Raw genomic sequence first — 25591 nt, 5'->3', positions numbered from 1 at the left:
TATTAACAGAGTGGTCTGATGGCAGTCTACATGGCTAGAAAAACGATTTACCCGATTAAGCTTCCGGGTTTTAAACTGACTTTTCCTCAGGTTTGTGCTAATATACGGTAAACTCATAGTTATGATTGGTAAAATAAGCATGATTTTAGGATGAGTATTGATTGCTGCATTTAAAACGTGACCAGATGGTCATTTTTTACTTGCACTTATTATTTTGTGTTTCGTTCTGCAATGCCAATTAGCCCTAGAACTCTGGCCATAGTATCCGTTTTTACTTCTACTAGGGCCAGAGGCACTTACATTGAAAAATTTGTTGGAGATGCTTGAACGATCCAGTACAAAAAATGACAGCATTTCAATGCTTGATCGAGGTCACTATTAATTAACATGATAAAACCCACTTGAGAACACACAATCGCCGGTTAGATACAGACTTTAAGGTACATATTTCGAGGTGCATAACAGACACAAAATTTGTGTCATAACAAACACCAAATTGGTGTCGATGACCTGACATGCATGCATTCTTTTGTGATGGTCTTTCAATTTGTGCCGAGTGTCCTTGCAGACTTGACTATGCTTCAGTGGTCATGAAAGGATTCAATAGATAACCTCTGCCCCACTAATCCCCAGCTATTGTCTGAAATTGCACCTCGGAAGATATATTATAACAACTCAGTCCCTCAAATGATAGTCATATAATGACCAAAAGATAAATGACTGACTATCATTGAGGACTGAGTTCCGCAGTCTAATCGCCGGTCATTTCTAAAGATGCATTTATACTCAATCGCTTTTGGAGAAACCTGAATCGCACGCATGGTCAGTGTACTGGAAACAGGACGGTTCGCACCCTTTCAATTTCGGACCCGTGCACTTTCGCCCCCTTTCAATTTCGCACCCGTGCACTTTCGCCCCCTTTTTAAACCGCGGGTAATGTGCTGCTGTTGTATACCTGATCTCATGTACCAATACCTTGTGTATTGGTACATGATTCGGCGGGTATACTTCAGCAATAGCGAATAAGTGGTCGCTTTTTTACTCTTTTCAAAACGTCACATGTACACCAAATACAGCCCTCTAAATGGTCTACTTTTAGCGTGCCTTAACTCCGAAACAGTTTAGTCAAAGTTAAAAAATGCGATCCCCAACCCTTTGCTTACCTTGGACGAATTTGCAGTATTTTCCGCTAGCTCCGTGTTGAAAAATGTCCGGTACTTGCCCGGTACAAACATAGAAATGGCCACATTTGCTTCAGTCCTGGTATGAATATTTCTTCCGTAATCCAATGGTTCCAACGTGGGCATCACGATGATAGTCTCCTACACAACCAGATTGTGTCGGCCTGACGCTTCGTCGATCCTAAAAGTGAGGACAGCGTGAGCTCTTACCTGCGTAAAAGTCTGTTCGACAAAGGCAATAAGGATGATTGACAGCGCCGTTCATTGGGCGGAGCCATTATATTACGGCATGACAGCAGACAGGTTGCGCTGTTCTCTGACCTTGACTGTTCGTCACGTAGACATACCGTGACCTGGGTACACGTACAAAGCTGGGGGGATGCGACTGCGGCCGCCATTTTGACACGCGGTATCTACTCTTCAGAAAATTTACTTTTGGTGACGTTTTATATCAAACAATTTTCGATAACGGATTTCTACTAGGATTTCAATTTTTTATTAATGAAGGTGCATGTAGTTTTGAGGAATAACACGGGATGTTTGAGTTTTATTTCAACTGGTGGTGTAGGAAGGTGAGTGAATTCGTGAATGAGGTCGGGATTGAGGTTTCGTTGTTTCAACGATCCGATAGTAGGATACTGAAACGTAGGCTAAAATGTCTAATGACGCCATGTTTACATGAAAACATTAGCTGTTGCGAGGTCAGTGTCGTTGAATTAGTTACCTAAATTCCTTTCAGGATATTCTGATTTCACTTATTTATGATGTGTACGAAAATTCACCATATAAACTCAAAAGTGTGAATGCAAGCTGTTATTGCTGACAATAGAAACATTGTTGCAAAGTCATTAAAAACAGGTATGTATTACAGACGTTCTTTGGCCGAAACGAGATACAGGCCAGTTAGGCAGTCTACTGCTGTTGATTGATGATGCACGATCAATCGCTTCAACTCCCGGCGGTACAGTGGGGTGTTGTATGTGTATAGTATTGGTTGACTGTTTAGTGTTGATTGTCTGTGTTTGCAGTACCGGTACTGAGTCCAGCGTGTACAAAAGCAAATAGTATGTTTACCCGGGATGTTGATGGACTCTCCAGTTCGATTGAATTTAATAGGCCTATATTATATTAAATGTGCTACGACTGAAGATTGGTATTCATTATGTTTTTGATTTATTTTATTTTACTTAGGCCTATTTTATTTCATTTCTATTTTATTTTATTGTCGGGTTATATAAAGGGTACATTAATGGTATAAAACGTTTTTATAACATTAAAAAACATTTGTTCAGTAATTTACTGCACAGCAAACACAAATGTTTTACAGAAAACATTTAAATGTCGGGTTATATAAATGGTATAAAAACGTTTTAATAACATTCCAAAAACGTTTTTGAAAACTTGGTGCAAATCATTCTAAACAGAATGTTATTTTGGGGTTGAAAAAATATTTTGCAACAAATGTTTGCCCAAAATATTTACAATAACGCTTTTTAAAATGTTTTTGTGACCTTTATATAACCCGACATTTAAATGTTATTAAAACGCGTTTTGTAAATAACATTTTAAGAACATTTCTGTGTTTGCCTGGTGCAAATATTTTAATATAATGTTATTTAAAAATGTTTGCAAAAATAGTTTACAATGACATTTGAAAACATTTTAAAAATATTGTTGTAGTGTGTTTTCATACAAAACGCGTTTAAAACGATTTCATGACCTTTATATAACCCGACATTTTAATGTTATTAAAACGTTTTTACCTGAACCAAAACCCAAAATATAACTTATTTAAAACGTTTTAAAAACGTTTTTGTGTTTGCTGGGTTATTATCATTGTTATTATTATTATTATTCTTATTATTATCATATTATTATTATTATCATCATATTATATTTTTAAATTAACTTTGTTTATATTATTATCATTGTTAGTATTATTATTATTATTATTATTATTATTATTATTATTATTATTATTATTATTATTATTATTATTATTATTATTATTTATTATCATATTATTATTATCATCATATTATATTTATTAAATTAACTTTGTTTATATGTTTTGTGTTACTCCCCCATTGGATTTTGTGTCATACTTTCATTGTTTTTAATTTTATCCATTGCTTGTTGACACTTGTATGATCCTTTGGTCGTCAGTTGAAACAAATTTCCCCTGTTTTTATACATATTATAATTAATAATTAAATATAAATATATTATTATTACTATTTATTATTATTACTATTTTTATCATTGAATTCTAATTATTTCATTATTTTGGGTAAGCCTGCTGCTAAAATATCTTGTCTGTAATATATTCTGAGAAAAAAAACTGTTCCTCTATTTTGTTTTAAAATATCCTTTCTTTCCTTCCTTCCCGGGTTTATCATGACTTAATAAGTGCATGCCCGACGGCCCAGTACTATAAACATACTACGCCGCATTGCCGGGAGTTCAAGCAATCGACCGTGCATCAATCAACAGCATGACAGCAGCACAATACCCGCGGTATAAAAAAAAGGGGGCGAAAGTGCACGGGTGCGAAATAGAAAGGGGGCGAAAGTGCACGGGTCCGAAATTGAAAGGGTGCGAACCGTCCAGCATTCTGATATTCAGTGTACTAAATCGCCGTCGTATTTGCCTGCTGAGCATGCGCATGATTCGCTGTTTGTCAAAAGCGACACGTAGGTAGACATGTCCACATTCCTTATTATAGAGGGCGACATTCAATCCAAAAAGGGAAATACAAACATTTGAAATTTGGACACCAGAAACTTGACGACGTAGTCTAAAATGTGCCGGTACTTTATCCTTGATACAGAAGTCAGCATGCAGTGAAAGTTAGATTTCATAAAATAAAATCGCCTTTGTGTAAAATGGATCGCCGTGGTGAAAAATGATGCATTACATGTTTTTTTTTTAAAACAGACATTTGCCCATAACTTCGCTAATTTTTGACCTACATACATGGTTGACCCCTCATTTTTTAAGTTAAATAATCACCTTTTTAAACAAAATAATTTCCATGTGAAATATCCTACTTGAAAATTTTGTGAACATGCCTAACGTAGGCCTATATTGACACCCTCTGTCGGTCAACGTTCTCTAAAATTGCACACATAACTTGTGTAGTTAGCGACAATGATTCAGTCTGGGTATAAACACAGCTTTACACAATGACTAATTTACATAGGCACAAAAGACCGTGTTCATGTACCGTTACTCAGCCAAAAATGGCAGAGTAGGTCCCGGATCTTCTGTACATGTTCCTATCTCCTCAACGTTATACCTTTCCAACAAGGAAAGAGATACGAAAGGCGAACGTCTAATGCCAAACAATGGTGGTGGGAATGTTGATTTTGATGTTGGCTCTGCACTGGATGTAGTATCTGCACACTTGGAGGGATACCAACCCGTTGGTCTACCAAGAATTTGTATAGAAGAAGTAGAATGGAGAAAGCTCCGCATCATTCAACGCAAGTAGTGTACCGTACTCATGGTACTCAATCAATTTGCAATCATCAAATGTTGGTAGCGCCCTAGCTCGTTCACGTAGCGGTTTCGTTGTCCCACTAGCCTACTACTATAAACGTAGATTGCCTGGCGATCGGAGTGTTATCGTCTTGAGTCTTTAGATGAATACTCCATAAGTAAGCTGACGCTTGTCCTTGGACAGTAGAGTCCCAACCCCAAAATTGGCGAATTCTCCCAATAGTACGAATTCTCCAAATAGTGAGAATTCACCTTCTCACCATAGTGAGAAATTCTCACTATAGTGCAAATTGTTTATTTCAAACACACGCCAAGCAGCTAACGATAGGTGCTCGCAGACTTTGGCGACATTGGCATCGTAAAGAGCGGATCGAAACGCCCAAGACTAAAAAAAAAAAAAAAAAATTCACCGATGCATTTTCAAGTTATGAAAAAAAGTAATTTCACTTGCACAATTTTTTTTAGACAGGCTGTACTAGTAACAGTATTGAAGTAAAGTAAAATCAAATTTTGAGATTTTCTCAAACCTGTTACTTTTTGAAGGAATCTGTTATAATGCTATAGCTCAGTAGTTGGATTCCTTGTATCATTTCCTTTCTGAAATGTATACTTTTAATCCTTCTCAATCTCATCATTACATAATGCAATTAAAAACAATATTTACCGTATTAAATGCTCCTTCTCTATTAAACTCCCCTCCAATATTTCCGTAAAAAATTGACAAAATGCAAACATTCCATGTCATATCATGTACTTATGTGTGAGTAAAACTTTACTTGCAATTTTTTTTGCATCAGTTAAATGTCAGTCATGCAGTGACGATCGCTAAATTGCATGGACAAAACCTATTATGACACCATCCATTTCATTGCCTAATTATGGTGGCTTGAAGGATGCCCCCCTTTTGGAAAAATGCAACATCCCTGTGGCGTTTATTACAAACAATACGGCAAATTACCACATGTGTGATTACTGCATGACGCAAGGAAGGTATCCAGTCTAGACTATAATTTCATGTTGGTGGTATATTATGTAATTCATGGAGCCATTAGTTAGTGTTCTTGGGCATGATAGTCTTAAAAGGGCATTTTGTGATCCACAGCCTCATCCCCCACTTTTCTCAAAAAAGGGTGAGATATTTATTCCACTGACAACCTCTAGCTATGGTACCGGTGCAACAAGTACATAATGTTTATGTCCCAAAAATTTCTTGCAGATTAATGTGTTTAGCAAACATTTTGTCAAATTTTGAGTTACGTTCTGGTACGCCAGAACGAAAGTACAACACTGGCCTATGGAACAGTAATAGTGGTGTAATACCAGTGTCGTACTTTGAGACTAGTCTATCCGAGACCAATACTGAGACTGAGACCAGGCAGTCCAAGACCGAGACCAAGACCCAGGCTGAGACTGGGCTTGAAAGTAATATAATCAATGAACAGTGGTGCTGCAAGCATTACAATTTAGGGGGTCAGGGAACAAGTGTATTTTGTTCGGTTTTGCTGAGATTTTTTTTGCGTGCAAAACTCGCAGAAAAATTCAATATCAGACCATAGATATTGGAACACTATGATCTTATTTTAGCCGTATAAAATGAAGATGTGTTTTGCTTATGATTTGAAGGGTCATTACGCGCCCAAATTATTGCAATTTTACCCTATTTGGGCCCAAAACACAGTGTTTTTCGTGCTAAAAAGGAAGATACACAGGCAGATCCTAATTTATTTTTTCTTCTATTTTGTTTTCAGTCGGGATGTCCGCTCTGCAAATATTTAGGGGGACATGTTCCCCACCCCCCGCTTCTGATGCCTATGTTAATAATGAATGATAACTATCTCAGTGACTGGTACCTGAAGGGTCATATTAATCTCTAATCTTTATTTAGTCTAGCTTAAAGCCAAGAATTTTCTGCTTTACAAATGCTAAATTCCGCTTTTCTCCGCTTTGTAATTTTAGCACATTTCTGACATAATAAAATTTCACAAGAATCTTACCAAGAATAAACTGATCGGGTATCATGGCTGCAATGGGAGGTAGGACAGGCGTTGTACGGTAAATCTATGACGGATTTTACTTTGTTTTGATGAATTTTGAAGACCCATTTCATTTAGTATTTTATTTATTTCTTTTCAATTGTATTTTTTTCCCTTTTCTAGGTCAGTTTTGCTTTTTTTATATATATTTTTCTCAGAAATGCGTTTTCCGCTTTACCTCCGAATTCCGCGATTTTCGCGGAATTTCCGCAACGCGGAGAATTCTTGGCTTTAGTCTAGCTTTTCAAGCAAGATATCAAAATTAAATTTCTTCACAAATATTTGGATCCAAAAACAAGAGAAATAAGAGAATTTCAAACCAGGGTTCGATTTAGAGGGGTTTTACATGCACAAATGCATGCAACTTTGGCTCTGTGCGTGTAGAATGCAAAATTATGTGTTATACAGCCCATTTTGAGGAAAAAATCAGACAATGTGCATGTAAATTTTCTTTTCTTAATTGACCCCTGGTTCAAATGATCCGTTAGCAACTTACATCTTGATAATAAATGTGAGACTGAGACCAAGACCAGAGGTTACCTGCCAGTCTCGAGACCTGCAACACTGTAATTCACATAATCATGCATAACTCGCAAACTCAAAATCGGAATCAACTGAAATTTTGAGAATATGTTTTTTTTCGTTGATATCTACTGAAAAAGTCATAAAAAGAGGATGCTAGGATCTTTAAAAAGATTATTGTTGTTATTTTAAATTAATGCTTTATGGGGATTGTCAATGCTGACCTTATTATCTGTTCAACCATCTCATCCATAATTATCTTTGTAATATTTGATGTTTTGATAAAATACATTACAATCCTGCCAATATTCAGATTTGATCTATGTATGGTATACCCTGGTCACATGAATGATGTGCAGTTAGCTTGTGGAACTTGCTCTTATAAATCTCTTGGCGTAATGTTAGAAAGTAAAGAAAGTGCACATAAGAAAAACATCAACAGGCATTTTCAGTGAATACATGTTCACAGAAGATTTGAGGCTCTTATCATGCTTGTATAATTTTTGTAATCATGGTAGGGAAATTATACTAGAACTCAAATATATACTGCTACTGCAATAAGAAGCTATGGTTAAGACTCTATTCCCAAGGTGACCATAAATGTATGTAAGGCTCTCACCAATTCCTGGGTACCTGAGTTCCTGCCTGTCTTTGGCCTATCCAAATAAAAATTCATGGGTCAAAAAGTTCCCAAAAAATTATAATAATAAAAAAATAAGCAAATTCTTTTGCTTTTTTTTAAACTGAAAAAAGAAGAAGTTATAGGCCCTAAATTGCTTGTTATTCAAGGTTGGAAACCAGAGAAATACTGCTACTTTAAAAAAAAGCCAATATACTTTTTCTTCTATTGAACAGCAGAATAGAAGCAAAAGTAATTAAAATATACAACTTTATCCAACTTTGAAAAAAGAAATTAGCATTTTTTTCCTAACCTAATTAGCAGTATTTCTCCAGTTCCAACCTTGAATAACAAGCCATTTAGGGCCTATAACTTCTTTTTTTTTTTTCCAATTTTTATTTTAAAAATCATTTCATTTTTTTTTCTTAGCATTTGGTGCCAGATTCCCACCTGAAAATTCAATGGTGCCAGTACATAATTGCCGTGTAGGTGAGAGCCTTAAATGTATGTACTGCAATGTTTAAGAGAACAATTTTTACTTTTTACATTATTAACAGAAATGATTCGCCATGGCAACAGCAGGTGGGACTTGGAGAATAGACGAGGACAACTTGACTTTAGGGGAAAAGCTAGGTGAAGGTGGTGGTGGGGAAGTATACAGGGCAGAATTAAGAAGCACAGATGGAGTACAAATTGTTGCTGCCAAGAAAATATTCTTTGAAGATGAACTTGATGCATCACAGAACATAGAGCTGTCTGTTCTTCAGCGACTGAACCATGTAACTGTTGTGAAGTTCATCGGTGCGGTAGTCACTCGAGATAAGCATCTTATTTTGGTAATAGAGTTAGCAGAGAAAGGATCCTTGCGTAGATATCTGTGGAAACAGGATATACAAAACAAGGCAGGAAAAGCAAGCCAACATGGTGATCCGTTTGGAGAGTCAGAAATCTTGCCAAATAGATTATTTTTTCGTTGGGCTGTGCAAGGTGCGCTTGCGATACGATACATTCAGCATCAAGAGGTGGTTCATAGGGACATTAAATCCCCTAACTTTCTTATTACTGCTGAAGATGACTTGAAACTATGTGATTTTGGAGTTGCAAAAGAAACCAGGAGGACCAAATCTTCAACTTCACAATCAGGTACAATGAGATGGATGGCACCTGAAAACTATAAAGATTTGCAGGTTTCCCCCAAGTCTGACATCTTTTCCTTGGGATTAGTTATTTGGGAACTAATAACAGGGAAGAAACCTTTCGCAGGATTGCCAGACTTCACAATAATGTGGCAGGTAGGACATGGCAAAAGACCAGAAATACCAGACAGAGTGTCTCCAAGAATCAAAGACCTACTGACAAGATGCTGGGATGAGGATCGTACAAAAAGGCCAACTATTGATGAAGTCATCGATGTCCTACTAGATGAATGGCTCAAAAATGCAGGCAAGTACATGTATAGTTAAATTGATTTCTTAAAAGCTGGTACTCTCTGATGATGACAGGTAGACTGTTCCTGATGCAAGGAGCTGTGTAAGATCGTACAATAAAATAATTTATAAAATAACAATGTTCACATGTTAGGTGGGAAACTCTGGCTTTCATGTTTTGCAAGAACTTACACCTTTCCAACCATGTCAGTGGAATAAAAATTATAGACATTATATGATTTTTAGTGAATGTACAAATGTCACTTTTGTATAAACTCAGTGGACACACCCCAACCACAACTCTGTGGGCATGTGCAATTTGTTGTCATTTGAAATACTTTGTTGATCTCACACAGGATGCTGGAAGAGACATGAGGAAACGGAGCACCAAGAAAGTGTTGCTGATGAAAGGGTATGTATACAAGGATGCAAAACTTATCTTTGAAAATCACAAGTCTAATCACAAGTATGCATGGCCTAGAATGTTTCATTATACACAAAAAATAGGTCAAGTACATGATGTACCATTAAAGGGCAGGTCTATAGCAAAAATAAGTTTATCTCTATTCGAAGAGAATAATTATTACGTTCCAAGTTGACACTTGTTGCAATTTTTTTTGCGTATTTCTCCTGAAAAAGGAGAAATTGTGTGGGTAAAGTTCAGCCTTGTGCGTGTTCTTCCCCGTTTGAAGCGTAAGTGTTCTCCCCGTTTGACTGATGACGAGGTAAATGAAGTGGGCACTTTATCGTGCTCTCATCATACAATCACAATCACTTTGACAAGTTTGACATTAGCAACAATGAGTTGTACTATCACTTACCATAACAATGCTGCATAACAATATGCACGCTATTGTTCTCTTTCGGGAACAAAGCCCACACAGTAATTGTTACTAATTGTTTGCTTTGTAATATTTCATCCGACTGAAACTATAGCATTGCAATATACAGGGAAATCAGATACATGAGTTTGTGGACTTAACACGGTTTATATGCTAGTCTCAGATGAAATTCTAAGCTCAAATTATGTATTTATTTTTTAGGCCTAATATTTCTCATGATATTGATATACATATGAATTGTAATATCACAATTGTCTAATATATAAAAAAAGAAGCGGCTGATTTTATCCATATGTTTAAAAAGCATGAAATTTGTAATACTTAATTTGGAATTTTTTTCTGTGAAGAGCAACAGTATACGTTCTGTCCATTGAGAGCGTTTATAGTCCCTTTTCTCACAGCGGGCACATCTCATTTCATGACGTCACCATTTTTCTAGGCCAAATCGAAGGAACTCACCGCTTAGGTTGGTTTTTGCGGAATATCAACTTTAAATGTCTTATTTTCTCAAAAAAGGAGTCATTTTCATTGTCCTCATAATATTAGCTTGCCAATGATATGATGTTGTTTTTGCTATAGACCTGCCATTTAAGGCCTATTGACCTTAACCTCTTTTGATGCATTACGTATGTAACAAAACAGCCTAGGAGTGCTGTTCCCCCTTTGCACGTATCCGCCATCTTGCTACCAAAACGAGGTTCTCCCTGCAAATGCATGCGCAAAATGTGCATTTTTGTTTCTCACGCTTTCCTAGCAACGCACCAGAAGGCTTTTGCAATGTGTACGTGGTAATTGAAGCATGCGTTTGACAGGCATATGAACACACAGCATGCACTTTGCAGGTAGAACCACTTTGAGAAGACCATGCATTTGGCGAATAGGGGTGTGATTTGAATCATACTCATGCAGTGTCTTAGCTAGCTACCCGTCTGGCCGTCATTTTAGACGGGGAGTTTGCTCCTGGGACGGGCAAAATTAATGCCTTTGTTTTGTAAATGTTTTGAAGGTCAAATTGGGACAGGCAAATTTATTTAAATGACGGGCAAACCTGAATTTCTAGCTAAGACCCTGTACTCATGTAGATGTAAAAGAGTGCTAAACAAGTCTTTTGCACCAAACTGCCAAATCATCTTCTTTCTTTAATTCTAAAACCTGAATTTCTAGCTAAGACCCTGTACTCATGTAGATGTAAAAGAGTGCTAAACAAGGCTTTTGCACCAAACTGCCAAATCATCTTCTTTCTTTAATTCTATGTTTGTTTCACTTCCACGTCTTTGGAATGGAATTCCCTCTGAATTACATCATGTTAATAGCCTTGTCGTATTTAAGTCTGAATGCAAATCATTTTACTTGAATATGCTTAAATGATTTTGTAGTGTAACATGTTTTGGCTTATGTATTTTCAAATGCCTGTATTTTACATATATTTATAATATTGTTTCAAGATTTCATAATGGTTTTATTTTCCAAAATGTTGCTTTTCTCTATTTTATGTACTTTTAATTTTAAATTATTCTTTCATGTACAGGATGAGTGGGCACTTCTGTGTTTGGACTTTTCAGCCCATTCACTCATCCTGAATTACTTGCTTTTGTCATGTGTAAGAAATGTAGAGTGTGTATAAATCTACTGTTATTTTGTTACTTTTGTATTTTGCAAGTAATTCAAATAAATATTATTATTAATATTATTATTAAGTCAACAGTGGTTGGTAAGAAAGGAGTGAACATTACATAAATAAAGAAAAGTGGATACAAAATTTGAATTAAGTCACAAAATGTTCACTAAAGCTGTCGATATTAAACATTTGGGAGCGGTTAAAATGTTTAAAAAAAGTGTGAAATGTGTATAGTAAACATTAAATTTTTTTGGCTAAAAACAAACTATTGCGAGTTCCCAAACAAGTCATCCAGAATGGGACGTTCATGTCCTTTGGTAAATTCATTGCATATTGAACATCTCCATTCACTACTATTAGGCATGTCCACTAAATATTGAAGTACTTTTAAATTGATTCAGACCTAACTTATTGGCTGGGAATTGATGAAAGAAACATTTTGGCGTTTAAATAATCTTAATCGGACGTTTCATTCCAGAGATATGGCCTTTCGAGTGTCACGGTTTTATATAGGGCTGCTAGAACATGTTAAAAAGTTAAAGTCCAAAAAGGAATACTAACAGAAAGTGCAACTTTAAGGTACTTTTTCTTAATGTATTTATTAACTAGCATTATCTGGAACATTATATTTGCTTATAACAACATGAAAATAAGATCATGGAGAAACCTCAAGCATGATCATACATGTAGATGGCTGCCATGGAAAATATCTCCATAGAGGAGATGAACAATAAGTGCATTATTTCAAATGAATAGCGGTAGTCTTAAACATTGTTCAATCTTTTAAGGTCAGCACATTTTATCTTCAAAAATTATTATATTTCATCATGGCATAAGTTTGGTAACATTAATCACTACCAATTTTGAGAAATTTGCTCCAACTCAAAGGTTATCTTTACTACATTGAGCAATACACTGTGTGTGCATGGAAGCCATGATGGATAGGCTAGCATATGAAATGGACATGGTAGTGAGAAGTGCACGGGAAGTGCATGATTTGAGAAGTGCATGATTTGAGATGGGCATGTAGGCTTAAACATTCTTAAATTTCTTAACATCCTGTACATGTTGTCTTCAAAAATAGTTAAATTTTATGAGTATGTAAGTTTGCTTGTCTGATTCACTCCAAATTCGGAGATAATTGCGTTTGAACACATGATGCACGGAATGGTGTCACTTCAACCTGTTGTAGTTCTCATCTCATTAAATTTTTCATTAAAAAAAGTTGATCTCTTCATGAAGGAAGATCCTCTCTATTTACTGACCAAACAGGAAAAAGTTTGGTTAATGTTTTCTGGTGGAATCAGGAATTTCTTGAAACGCCCTGATATAGGCCTATATTTGGATCAAAACAAGTATGTACGCCATTTAACAGGCCTGGGATTTCTTGTATCGATCAGTTTCTCCATAGACAATACGTGTGTGAGTGCACGCACACAGTAAATGAAAAATCGTTCTAGTGGAAACTGTATTGAGAGTGGTCATCCCTACTACTATTTTAAAAGTATGGACAGTCCGGTGAATATGCAGTGTCCACTTTTTAAAAATAATTTCATCAATAAGGAGCACAAAGGTGTGATCGCACTTGTAGTTCTCAAAAGATAAGGTCTAATCATGCCATTTTTTGTGTTTCATTTCAGATCCGTGATCTTCACCTAGCAGCTTTAACTGGTGACTCTGACACATGTAAGCACTTATCGGAGGCTGGGGTACCAGTTGATGCCAGAGGAATGGTAAGAGTCTGAAATTTATGTGTCTTGTGAGCAGTGGTGTGCAGGGGTGAAATTTGAGCTCCCATGCCCCCTTTAATTATGCACCACTGAGTATGATATCAAAGCATGAATACAGGCCTTGCCTTGTTTGAGGTGAGCGAGAGCGACCCTTGCCCGAACTCAATTTCTAGTGAGTGATTTTCCACTCAGCATATGCATCTCTGATTATGATATCAAAGCATGCTACCGTGAATACAGTTTTGAATTAATCAAAGCTAAGTTCCATCTTTGATGGTGTTTATATTTTATTTGCCAGGGATAACCCATTAATTTCTTGCTTGATGAACTGAAATTAAAAAGTGATTCATTTTATTGGTCAAATCGTGATTGGTCATCGCTAGCGAGTTGATTTTGTGTGAGTACAGTATAACATCTATTGTCTCTCTCTCTCTACCCATGCATTTAGTGCTGGGAAGGTAAAATAGACTCATTAGGAGCAGGGGAGTCTGGCCTGGCCAATTTGTAAAAACACAAACGCAAATCAAGGTTATTAATATCTCACAATTGACCGCAAAATGCCCCAGAGTAAATATTAGTAACCTCTGAGTGCGCCGTGTTGTGCGTTGAACAAACTGCTCGCATGCTAGCCGCTGTATTTGGATTGTGCGCTACCCTATTTGCACAGATTGTGATGCGCACTTCTGTTATTGGTCGTCCTATTTTAGCCTGTTCGATTTTTGGAAAGGCTAAATGTAATTTTTTTTTATTTTTACAAATTTTAAAGGACAATTTTGTGTTATTCTGTAAAGTGAAGAGATGAAAGTGACAGTTATGAATGAGGTTAATAACTTTGCATTGGTTATATGTCGGGCTACGCCCCTCGGGATATTCCTCGGTTCCAAAGGCAAAATGTTTGGATTTTTACGATGCCCTCCAAATAATGGATGTGCAGTTTTTAACCTCAAAATAACTTATTGCGCTTTTTTCCTTTGGCTCATGGCAGTACAACACAACACCATTACATACGTGTACCTTAGGAGGACAGACCAAGGCATGCCAGCTACTTCTTGAAAACAACGCAGATATAATGATATAACTCATTGTGTTTTTACCTTTTGTTCATTGCAGTACAACACAACACCATTACATATGTGTACCTTAGGAGGACAAACCAAGACATGCCAGCTACTTCTTGAAAACAGTGCAGATATTGAAGCTAGAGATGAGGTATGAGTTTTTGTACATATGATTACAATATGCAATACAATCATAGATATTTCAAGAACAGGATTATACACAGGGTTATTTGTTTGATGCTAAGGCCACTATAATTAAATAGTTAGTCTTAAATCTCCCATGTGCATTAGGAAAATTGCCTGCTTTTTGCGTGTTATTCTCACTGGATTGAGTAAACTGCATTATTGTACGCTGTTTTATTTTTTCTTCTAAATCCATCACACAAAAATATCACGTCTGACATCGTCAGATGTCAAAATAGCCTAAATCGTAAATCTCAATAAAATTCTTCATCTTGATTATTATAGTGACACCTCCTTGACAGATGAAAAGGTGGTCTATTCTTATCAAAAAGCTAGTCCCACAGAAAAAAACCCTTAAAAAAACTGCATTCCACAGTTTGTTTTCACTTTGAGGAGCTTTAAGACTATTAAATTAAGATGGCCTAAGATTGTCTCACCTAAACACAAAGTTGAGATGATACAAAAGTGTGATAATCCCATTCTTATCCACTCAATAGCATTAATGATATGGACTTTTGTGCTTGCCTCTATGCAAGATCTGTGCTCAGAATGCAGGTTTAACTCATTCAATGTAAGTGCTACAGATAATGTTAGACAAATCTCCATGGTGATATTTGTGCATTTGTCTAAAATAAATGAAGGAGTTACAAACTGCTTGTAATAAAAAAACTCAGAAGGGTGATGATGTTTTTGCAAATTGTGTTCCTGTAATACTGGGGTAAACTGTCCAAAACACCACCAGATTCATAAAATCCACATCCATGTTCACTCAAAAGGATTGTTTTCCTGGGACTGATTCCGGGGAATGTTATTAAGCATGGGAACTCGCTGGGTGTGTTTACATGCATGCGACACAACGGTATGCGATTAAAACACATATGTGAATATACGCGTTGTGACTATCATAAGTTTGTCTAATAATTCATGTAATGTTATTAAGGTAGGGACTGAGTCCCGGGAATTCGAGTCCCGCCCGGGCAGCCGAGTACCCGGGCAGGAACTCCATGCCCGGATACCCAAAATTCCAAAAAAAAAAAAAAATTATTTTTTTAAAAGTTTTTTAAAGTTTTTTTTTCGGTTTTGTAGTGTCCCTGGACCTAGACCTAAATGCTAGGATCATTCATGGTTGACCTAAAAAAAAAAAAAAAAAAAAAAAAAAATTTCAAGATGTTTTGTATTTTTAATATGAAAATTGATACTTTGTAGTCTTTTTAAAAAAAAAAATTTCGTGTACCCGAGTACCCGCCCGAAAAATAAACAGGTACCCGGGCACAAAATTACCCGAAAATCCCAAGCCTAATTGTTATATGCACCACTGATCATTGCAGATATACAGACATTTTTGCTTCTAGAATCCACACTGCTGGAGCAATTTAACTCAAAACTTGGAATAAGAACGTTTGGGTGATGGGTCTTAATGTTTGGCAGAAAATTAGGGGTTCATTCATAGGATTGAGGGCATGATCGCTGCTGTTTATGCCCGAGGCGTGAGCCGAGGTCATAAACAGCGATCATGCCCGAAATCCTATGAATGAACCCCGTTCATACATACCCAACATTCTTAGCAATTCAATACAGATGAAAATAATAAGGGTTTACAAGTTTAAATAACATTTCCATACCGTTTTCCTTAATAAATTGGAAGAAAATGAGTAGGCCTACTTGCAGGAGCAGCTCGGCTCATGAGGTCAACGGCCGAGAGTCAACGCGTGATACGCGTCATCTTTGGCGCCAGCGTGAGATGGGCGCGGTGACATGCGCGATACGCAACACTAGCAAATCGTGAATCGTGTTAATTGGGTTCCAACGCTGCGTGACGCAGCTTGTTTATGCCCTGCGTACTGGTCATAAACGGTATTTATGACCAGCAAAAAAGAGCGCAAATCCAATCAGAAACGTCGTTATATCGTGAGTATGTATGAACATGTGTTACAGTCTGATCATTGACTACCCTCCTTTAATTGATCTTTGGGTTTGTTCCCTCACAGGATGAATGGACGCCATTATTTACAGCTGTCCGCACCAGTCAAGAGGATATGTGTAGATTTCTGTTGAGTAAACATGCAGCAGTAAATCAACAAACACAGGTATTTATCGGGGATATTTTGAAAAGTAGGGTGAAGGGCAGAGGATCATAAACTTTGGGTCACAAATCATGAAAGATTATTGTATTTTCTTTGGAAAGAGCCCTCTTCATTATACCGATTCCATGTTATAATTTCCCCCTCCCCACCAGCATTTTTAATTGGGGAGACACCAAATTGAAAAAGTGAAAAAATCAGAACTGTTGGGGATCGAACTCAAGAATTCTGGTCTACAAATCTGGATGTGAAACCCCATTATTTTGTCTTAACCTTGAAAAATTGTCCATTCAGTGGTTGTGACCTAGTTTTGTTTTGTTCAGTTCTGTAAAAATATAGATGTGGCAAGGGAGGGCATAATTGAGAGGGAAAAAATCAGAACTTGTGGGTATTGAACCAATGCACTTAAAAGATATCAGGTCCAGAGCTCCTCATCCAACTGCACCACATGGAATTACAGCAGATAACTGATGAATCTTTACTAGTTGTGATCCTCTCTCAAGTATCTTATTGGACCAAATTAATACAAAACTTAAGAAATTGAATTTTGTGCATAAATAGAAATTATACAGCATGTTTTTTTTACTAAGAATTAGGATTGGTATTTTTTTTAATATTAAAAAGGTCTTGGTTTAAATTTGTACACATTCATAAGGTTTCCCTGACTTATATATTATATTCCAGGTGATCTCAGTATATGATTCTTACTGTATGGTTGTTGTTAATTGATCAAAACATTATTGGTTTATGCTGATTAAAATCTGTTAAAGTCACTCCATTTATTCTTGATTAAAATTTGCTAGTATTTGATGCATGATTTACTATTTTCTCAGGTATCTTGATCTTCAACCCTTACGGGTATTTCGTTTTCGATCATGCACTTGATACTTGCGAATTATCTTGCAATTAATCTTCTCCACATTGCTTGTATTACTATACAGTAAAATTAAAAACTGAACTGAACTGTTGACATTGTGTTAAAAGTGAATATTTCTTTTCTATTTCTGAAAGGAGCATATTGAATAACAAACCATTATCTTTATTTAACACACAGGATAACCTGACCCCATTGTACATAGCATCTCAGTATGGGTTTGTTGGCATCTGCAAGATTCTGGTAGAGACTGGAGCTGATGTTCACATACGATGTGTTGAGGTAGGCCCAATACAAGTTTCATTCTTTGTTAATAAGTATGTACATGATGCAGTAAAATGGTTCAACTGAAATCGAAAATAATTCCAAGATGTTATGAGTCTATCATTTATAAGCCAAACAAAGTATAACACATATAAATATACACCCAAGTTAATTTTGCAGTCCCCTCTGCAACTCTTTTGACAGGAACAATTGTGATAGTGACATTGCTTTCAATAGCTCCTTCATAATAAATATAGCCAAAATATCAAACTGTGTAGACTCTCATTCATCTGGGTATGTTGAAATTAAGATTTAATTTAAATCTGATCAACCAGACATACCTATTTTGACGGACGAACCGATGTTGCGACTGAAACCTTCAGTCTTCAGCTGGGTTGTGATTCAAATGACCTTGAGTACCGGACACTTCCGGTATTGATAACAATCGACGAGGAATGTCCTTTATGATTCGGTCCCAGCCGTGTGACAGCTTGGCCAGGACGCCTCCTCCATGGTTGAGAGATGGTTGCTCCGCTCTCACCCAGATAGCCTCTTTCACACCACGCTCAAACCAACGCTGCTCACGGTCTAGAATACGGACATCCTTGGTGTCAAAGTGGTGTCTGTTGGCTTTTAGATGTAGAAAAACCGCTGAGTTGTTACCACCTGAGCTGGCTCTGCGGTGTTGTAGCATGCGGTTGTGAAGAGGTTGGGCGGTTTCTCCTATGTAGGAGTCTTGACAGGCTTGCTCCTCCGAACAGCATACCCCGTAGACCACTCCACTGATCCTACCCTGGTAACGACTCAGCAGTTTTTCTACATCTAAAAAGCCAGCGGACACCACTTTGACACCAGGGATGTCCGTATTCTAGACCTTTTTTCAGGGGAATTAGCAGTCACTGGCAGCAGCTCTCTGGACATAGCCAGGTTTTATGATATAGCATGGTTTTGGATCACCACAGTCAAAAGGCCCTATACTAGTAGGGCTACTATTGAAAGCAAAGTCACTATCACAATTCTTCCTGTCAAAAGAGTTGGAGAGGGGACTGCAAAATTAACTTGGGTGTACATTTATATGTGTTATACTTTGTTTGGCTTATAAATGATAGACTCATAACATCTTGGAATTATTTTCGATTGATATAGAATGGTGTGCAAGCAGTTGGGCGCAGCAATAACCCTAGTTTAATTTAACAAAACCAACAAAAAATGGTAAATAATAACAAAAAGCTAAGGGCAGTAGTTTCTTTGATCACCACTGCTTTGGATGATAATATAGAGGTTGGATCATGGATAAATAATTAATGACCTTAGTCATATGATGTAATTTTGGACATGAAGGTGGCTGTGCCCAGCATATATTTTTCATAGACAAACCCTGTCCATTAGTAATTAGTACACTCAAACATTCCTTTTTTTTTTATATATATATATCGTTCACACAAACATCAGGACACTCTCTAGGATAACCTCTTTAATTTGCTTCTCTCTCATGATTAACAGGATGGATGGACCCCTCTACATGTTGCTGCACATTATGGTCATGCATCTGTGTGTGAGGTGTTATTACAAGCTGCAGCTAATACAAACCAACCTGCTACTGAGGTATAGTTACATAGTTGATTATCTGATTTACAGATACTTTACCGTATGATATTTTTGCGGCATTAATTTGCAACATGAAATTTTTCCGAATTTACACATTTCCTTTGAGGCCTGTAGGAAGAAAAAAATTGTGTGCATGACATGTTTGCGAATTAACTGCATTTGTGAAATTTAGTGCACTCAAATATCTCATGGTTTACAGTATATGGTCTGCTTACAGAGATGATAGGCATGCATTAGTTTGTGCAGTTGTTTGCAGAAAGTTTCATAAGGAAATGCTGTATTTTCAATTTATTATGTTGCCATTAGTTGCACGTACTGGGATATTGATAATGTTTTGGTGTTTGAGAGATTTTAAATGCATATTAAAATTATCCCCTGGATTTAAGGGGATATTGCGATAGTGTATTCCTTCTGTGCATTTGTACTAAACACAACACAAAAAGAAACTCCTCTCTAACATAACCCGTCATAAATCTAAACCTGCTCATGTTCTGAAGATTTCATTGACACGGTCGTGTGCAGCATCTTGTTTGCTCCAATTTGATACAACATTTGCTACCAAAACCTTTACAAATACCAGTATATGTGAAATTTGGTGCATTTGTAAAAGTTACAAATTAAAATAGGAGCACTCTGAGCTGTAGAGGTTAATTGCAGAGCGTGACAATGACATAGCCCCCCCTCCCAAAAATGCTATAATTTGGTTCACCTCAAGTTCGGTAGTGACGTCAATGCATTTTCGCGGTCGCGCCGCAAGCGTGTCAACAGATCACCTCTGTACACGGGTGTGTACACCCAGTGCGTTTAACTTTACGCGCGATGCGATACTGCGGCGAGTGAAATACGTCACTACCAAACTTGAGGTGAACCAAATTATAGGTCATATTGATCGCATCATGCCCTATCAGCAAAGTTTGGAAACAATTTATTTGTTTTAAATTAACAATTGAATAATCTGGGCACTTGGGATAGTCAACACAGGGTTGTGGTGAGAATTCCAACTGTGTAATCATTTTGAATCATTTTGAGCACGACCACGACATAGCCTCCCCCCCCCCCAATTCTAGGTCATATTGATCACATCATGCCCTATCAGCAAAGTTTGTAAACAATTTGTTTGTTTTAAATTAACGATTGAATAAACTGGGCACTTGGGATAGTCAACACAGGGGTTGTGGTGAGAATTCCAACTGTGTAATCATTTTGAATCACAACTTTTGAATCACCAAATTTCATATACTGGTATCAATCTTTGTCAATTTTAATAGAGCTTTTGGTAGCAAATGCTGTATCAAACTGGAGCTACCAAGATGCTGCACACGACCTAGGGGTAATATGGAGTATAGTAGTGTAGTCCTGACTCTTACTAGATCTATGTTTTGCCTTGAAAAACTTCTTTGATACCGGATTTCTTTGGCGGGGATATGGAATACAAATTATAGAAAAGAATGTGACGCTTCTAGCTATAATATGAATATTTATGATTAGCCATCCAATCATGCACCTGTATGTCTGTGTTTTGTCGTAAACTCTCTTTTGGAGCACTGCATATTCAACTCCTGATCGTATTTCTTTTCTTTTCAGTACATCAATACACGATCAGGTGTAGGAGAGACTCCTCTGCTTATAGCTGCCATGAATGGTTGCCTTATTGTATGTCAGGTTCTACTTCAAGCTGGAGCCAACATTAATGAACGAACTGGTGTTGAAAGAGATGAGAGAACACCATTACATCAGTCTGCAGGGGGAGGTCATGATAACATCTGCACAGTGTTACTTGATGCAGGTGCTGATGTCAATGTACGCACAAGACAGGGCCATGAAGTAACTCCACTCTGGCTAGCTGCTGACAATGGTCATGAGTCTGTATGTCAGATTCTACTTCGATCTGGAGCTCTCATTAATGAACGAGGAGGTGTAGAGATGGGTGAATCCGTGCCATTACACCAAGCTTCCCAGAATGGTCATGAGAATGTCTGCAAGGTTCTTCTTGATGCTGGAGCTGAAGTCAATGTAAGATCACAACATGGACATGAATTAACTCCGCTATGGCTAGCTGCCCAGAATGGTCATGGTACTGTATGCCAGATTTTACTTCAAGCAGGAGCTATCGTCCATAATAGAGCAGGTGTGGAGTTGGATGAGTTTACTGCATTACATCAGGCTGCAATGAATAACCATGGTGATGTCTGCGAAGTGTTACTTGCTGCAGGAGCTGATGTCAATTCAAGAGGATGTGAAGGCAATGAAGTAACACCACTATGGATGGCTGCCACGAGTGGTCATAGCACAGTGTGTCAGATTTTACTTGAAGCAGGTGCAAGTGTTACTGCACGAGCAGGTTCAGAACTGTGTGAGACAACTCCATTACATCAGGCTGCAGAGTATGGTTGGTATGATGTCTGCAAAATGCTACTTGCAGAAAAATCTGATGTCAATGCAACAACACAAAAAGGGCTTGAAGTAACTCCACTTTGGCTAGCTGCTGATCGAGGTTGCGATGCTGTGTGTCATGTTTTACTTGAAGAAGGAGCTTTTGTTAACAAACGAGCAGGTGTGCTGGTCGGTGAGGCAATACCATTACATATGGCTGCGCAGAATGGCCATTTGACAGTGTGTCAGATTTTATTGCAAGCAGGAGCTAATGTCAATGAAAAAGGAAATATGGAGGTAAATGAGATGACACCATTATACATTGCTGCACAGCAAGGCCATGATAATGTCTGCAAGTTATTGCTGGATTTCGGAGCTGAGGTGGATGTAGCACGATATGGTGATGAAATAACTCCACTATGGCAAGCTGCCCGGAATGGTGATGATAGTATGTGTCAGGTTTTACTTCAAGCAGGAGCTATTGTTAACAAACGAGCAGGTGTGAAGATGGGAGAAATAACACCCTTACATGCAGCTGCACATTATGGCCATGTGTCATTGTGTCTGATTTTACTGCAAGCTGGAGCTAACGTTAATGAACAAGGAAGTATAGAGGTACATGAGAGAACACCATTACACTTTGCCGCACAGCAAGGCCATGCTAATGTCTGCAAAGTATTACTTGATTTCAAAGCTGTAGTAGATGCAGCAGGATATAGTGATGAAATAACTCCACTATGGATGGCTGCCCAGCAAGGTCATGATACTGTGTGTCAGGTTTTACTTCATGCAGGAGCTATTGTTAACACACAAGCAGGTGTGGAGATGTGTGGTGTAACACCTTTACATGTATCTGCGCAGAATGGCCATGATACTGTGTGTCAGATCTTACTGCAAGCAGGTGCTATTGTGAATGCACAAGCAGGTTTGGAGATGTATGAGATGACACCATTACATCAAGCTGCACAGGAAGGACATAAAAATACTTGCAAGGTGCTGCTTGATGCTGGAGCCGATGTCAACGCAAAAACACGACAGGGCAACGAAGTAACTCCACTTTGTCTAGCTGCACAGAATGGTCATGATACCGTGTGTCAGGTTTTACTTCAAGCAGGAGCTATTGTTAATGCACATGCAGGTGTGGAGATGGATGAGAGAATACCATTACACCAAGCTGCACAGAACGGACATAAAAATACTTGCAAGGTGCTGATTGATGCCGGAGCCGATGTCAACGCAAAAACACGACAGGGCAAAGAAGTAACTCCACTTTTTCTAGCTGCACAGAATGGTCATGATACCGTGTGTCAGGTTTTACTTCAAGCAGGAGCTATTGTTAATGCACGAGCAGGCGTGGAGATGGAGGAGACAACACCATTACATATGGCTGCACAGAACGGACATGAGAATGCTTGCAAGGTGTTACTTGAAGCAGGAACTGATGTTGATGTAAGGTTACGACAGGGCCTTGAACTAACTCCACTATGGCTAGCTGCCCATGAAGGTCATGATACTGTGTGTCAGGTTTTACTTCAAGCAGGAGCTATTGTTAACACACAAGCAGGTGTGGAGATGGATGAGACAACACCATTACATCAAGCTGCACAGGAGGGACATGAAAATACTTGCATGGTGCTGCTTGATGTTGGAGCTGATGTTAATGCAAGATCGCGACAGGGCAAAGAAGTAACTCCACTATGGATAGCTGCTGAGAATGGTTATGATACCGTGTGTCAGGTGTTACTTCAAGCAGGAGCTATTGTTAATGCACAAGCAGGTGTAGAGATGTATGAGAAAACACCATTACATCAAGCTGCACTGAACGGACATGAAAATACTTGCAAGGTGTTACTTGAAGCAGGAGCTGATGTCAATGCAAAAACACGACAGGGCAACGAAATAACTCCACTATGGTTAGCTGCACAGAATGGTCATGATACCGTGTGTCAGGTGTTACTTCAAGCAGGAGCTATTGTTAACACACAAGCAGGTGTGGAGATGGATGAGACAACACCATTACATCAAGCTGCACAGGAAGGACATGTGGATACTTGCAAGGTGTTACTTCAAGCAGGAGCGGATGTCAATGCAAGATCACCACAGGGCGATGAAATAACTCCACTATGGCTAGCTGCACAGAATGGTCATGATACTGTGTGTCAGATGTTACTTCAAGCAGGAGCTATTGTTAATGCACAAGCAAGTGTGGAGACAGGTGAGAAAACACCATTACATCAAGCTGCACAGGAGGGACATGAAAATACTTGCAAGGTGCTGCTTGAAGCAGGAGCTGATGTCAATGCAATATCACAACATGGAGATGGAGTGACTCCACTATGGCTGGCTAACCATCAAGGCCACAGGGCCACATGTCAGGTATTACTGGAAGCTGGACCTATAGTACGTTTATGGGACTTTTCAACTTTGTTTGAGCTAATGTCAATGCAAAAACACAACATGGAGATGGAGTGACTCCATTATGGCTGGCTACCCAGGAAGGACGCAGTACTGGAGCTAACTGAAGCTTTCAAGGAAGATCTCATTAATTATATAACCAAAGTGTTACTTGATGCTGTAAATAACCTCATTTAAAGGAGGGATGGTTTCAGCAAAGTCATGCTATTTCTATTGCTGACCCTCACTCCCAACATATGAAGTTCCATATCCACTTTTAAATCCCTTTTTGCATTTGAAGGCATCATAGTGTGCAAGTAAGAATGGGTTTAGACATTGTTGAGATAAATCGAAGCAAAACATCGGTCTTTCAGCTTTAATATTTCGGTGCAAATGAGAAAATTGTGGGCTTTCCACTGATATCAAATTCTCTATTATGATTATTAAGAAAAACTGGGAATAATGTTAAACATCCTCCTGATCCTGTTAAATCGACTATACTATTTCTAATATGTGAAGCTATTTTTGAAAATAATAGTTTGTCTTCAAATAAGAACTTTTACCTCTGAAATAGGCGTTTGAGACTTTAAATTTTTTAAATTATAGAAATTTGGTCAGTGTGACTGTTTCTTGGAATCTGAATCCTTTTAGGCTTATTAATATTTTATAGAGAAGTGCACTTTGTGGATTGTAAATGTAGCACCACCTTCCTGTCTGAGACTCATCAAATATTATCATGACATTCCAAGCAAATTAGTAATTAGTAATCCAATCTGGACAACCAGACATACTTATCTGACAGAAAAACTGATTTTGTGACTGAAACCTGTAGTCTTTGGCAGGATTGTCAACATTGACCTTGATTTCCGATCACTTCTGATAGATGATGACCTTAATTTCTGATTACTTCCAGGCCAAAGTCAATATCGTCACCATTTTAAGTTGCTGATACTGACGGTTTCAGTCACAACGTAGATCCATCAATTGGGTATGGCTGTTGTTGTCCAGATTCAATACAAATCACTTTTGTCAACTATTTTCAACATATGTGTACCCAAATAAATGAGAATCTACACAGTTGAATTGAAATATACTTCAGTAATGTATTCCATATCTCAGTTTGTGTGGGAATTTTGGTACTTAGCCTGAGAAAACACATTTCATTGGGAGTTTGCAAGAACATTTTAATTGATAATGAAATTTATTAAGACATTTTGTATCCACTGACTATTTATCATGATTATATAATGCTATTTGTAGAGGCAGTGAAGGCATGTAAATAA

General features: G+C 37.7%; 1 protein-coding gene across 1 annotated transcript; it reads left to right on the top strand.

The window, feature by feature from the left end:
- On the top strand, nucleotides 1-25591 carry LOC140166974 (uncharacterized). Its single transcript, XM_072190458.1, has 9 exons — nucleotides 1-90; nucleotides 8414-9299; nucleotides 9640-9695; nucleotides 13384-13476; nucleotides 14584-14682; nucleotides 16703-16801; nucleotides 17850-17951; nucleotides 19437-19538; nucleotides 21126-25591. Exons 2-9 carry the CDS (start codon nucleotides 8426-8428, stop codon nucleotides 24384-24386), a joined length of 4686 nt encoding a protein of 1561 aa, XP_072046559.1. The 5' UTR covers nucleotides 1-90; nucleotides 8414-8425; the 3' UTR covers nucleotides 24387-25591.

Source organism: Amphiura filiformis, chromosome 12, assembly GCF_039555335.1.
Source record: "Amphiura filiformis chromosome 12, Afil_fr2py, whole genome shotgun sequence".
NCBI lineage: Eukaryota > Metazoa > Echinodermata > Ophiuroidea > Amphilepidida > Amphiuridae > Amphiura > Amphiura filiformis.
This window is presented reverse-complemented; position numbering and strand designations above follow the sequence as displayed.

Bases quoted from the DNA above. Each gene is read 5' to 3' on its own strand.
- LOC140166974 (XM_072190458.1), top strand. From the start codon at position 8,426: ATGGCAACAGCAGGTGGGACTTGGAGAATAGACGAGGACAACTTGACT. The intron at 9,696-13,383 runs GTATGTATACAA...GTTTCATTTCAG, and splicing joins AAAGTGTTGCTGATGAAAGG to ATCCGTGATCTTCACCTAGC. The intron at 16,802-17,849 runs GTATTTATCGGG...TTTAACACACAG, and splicing joins CAGTAAATCAACAAACACAG to GATAACCTGACCCCATTGTA.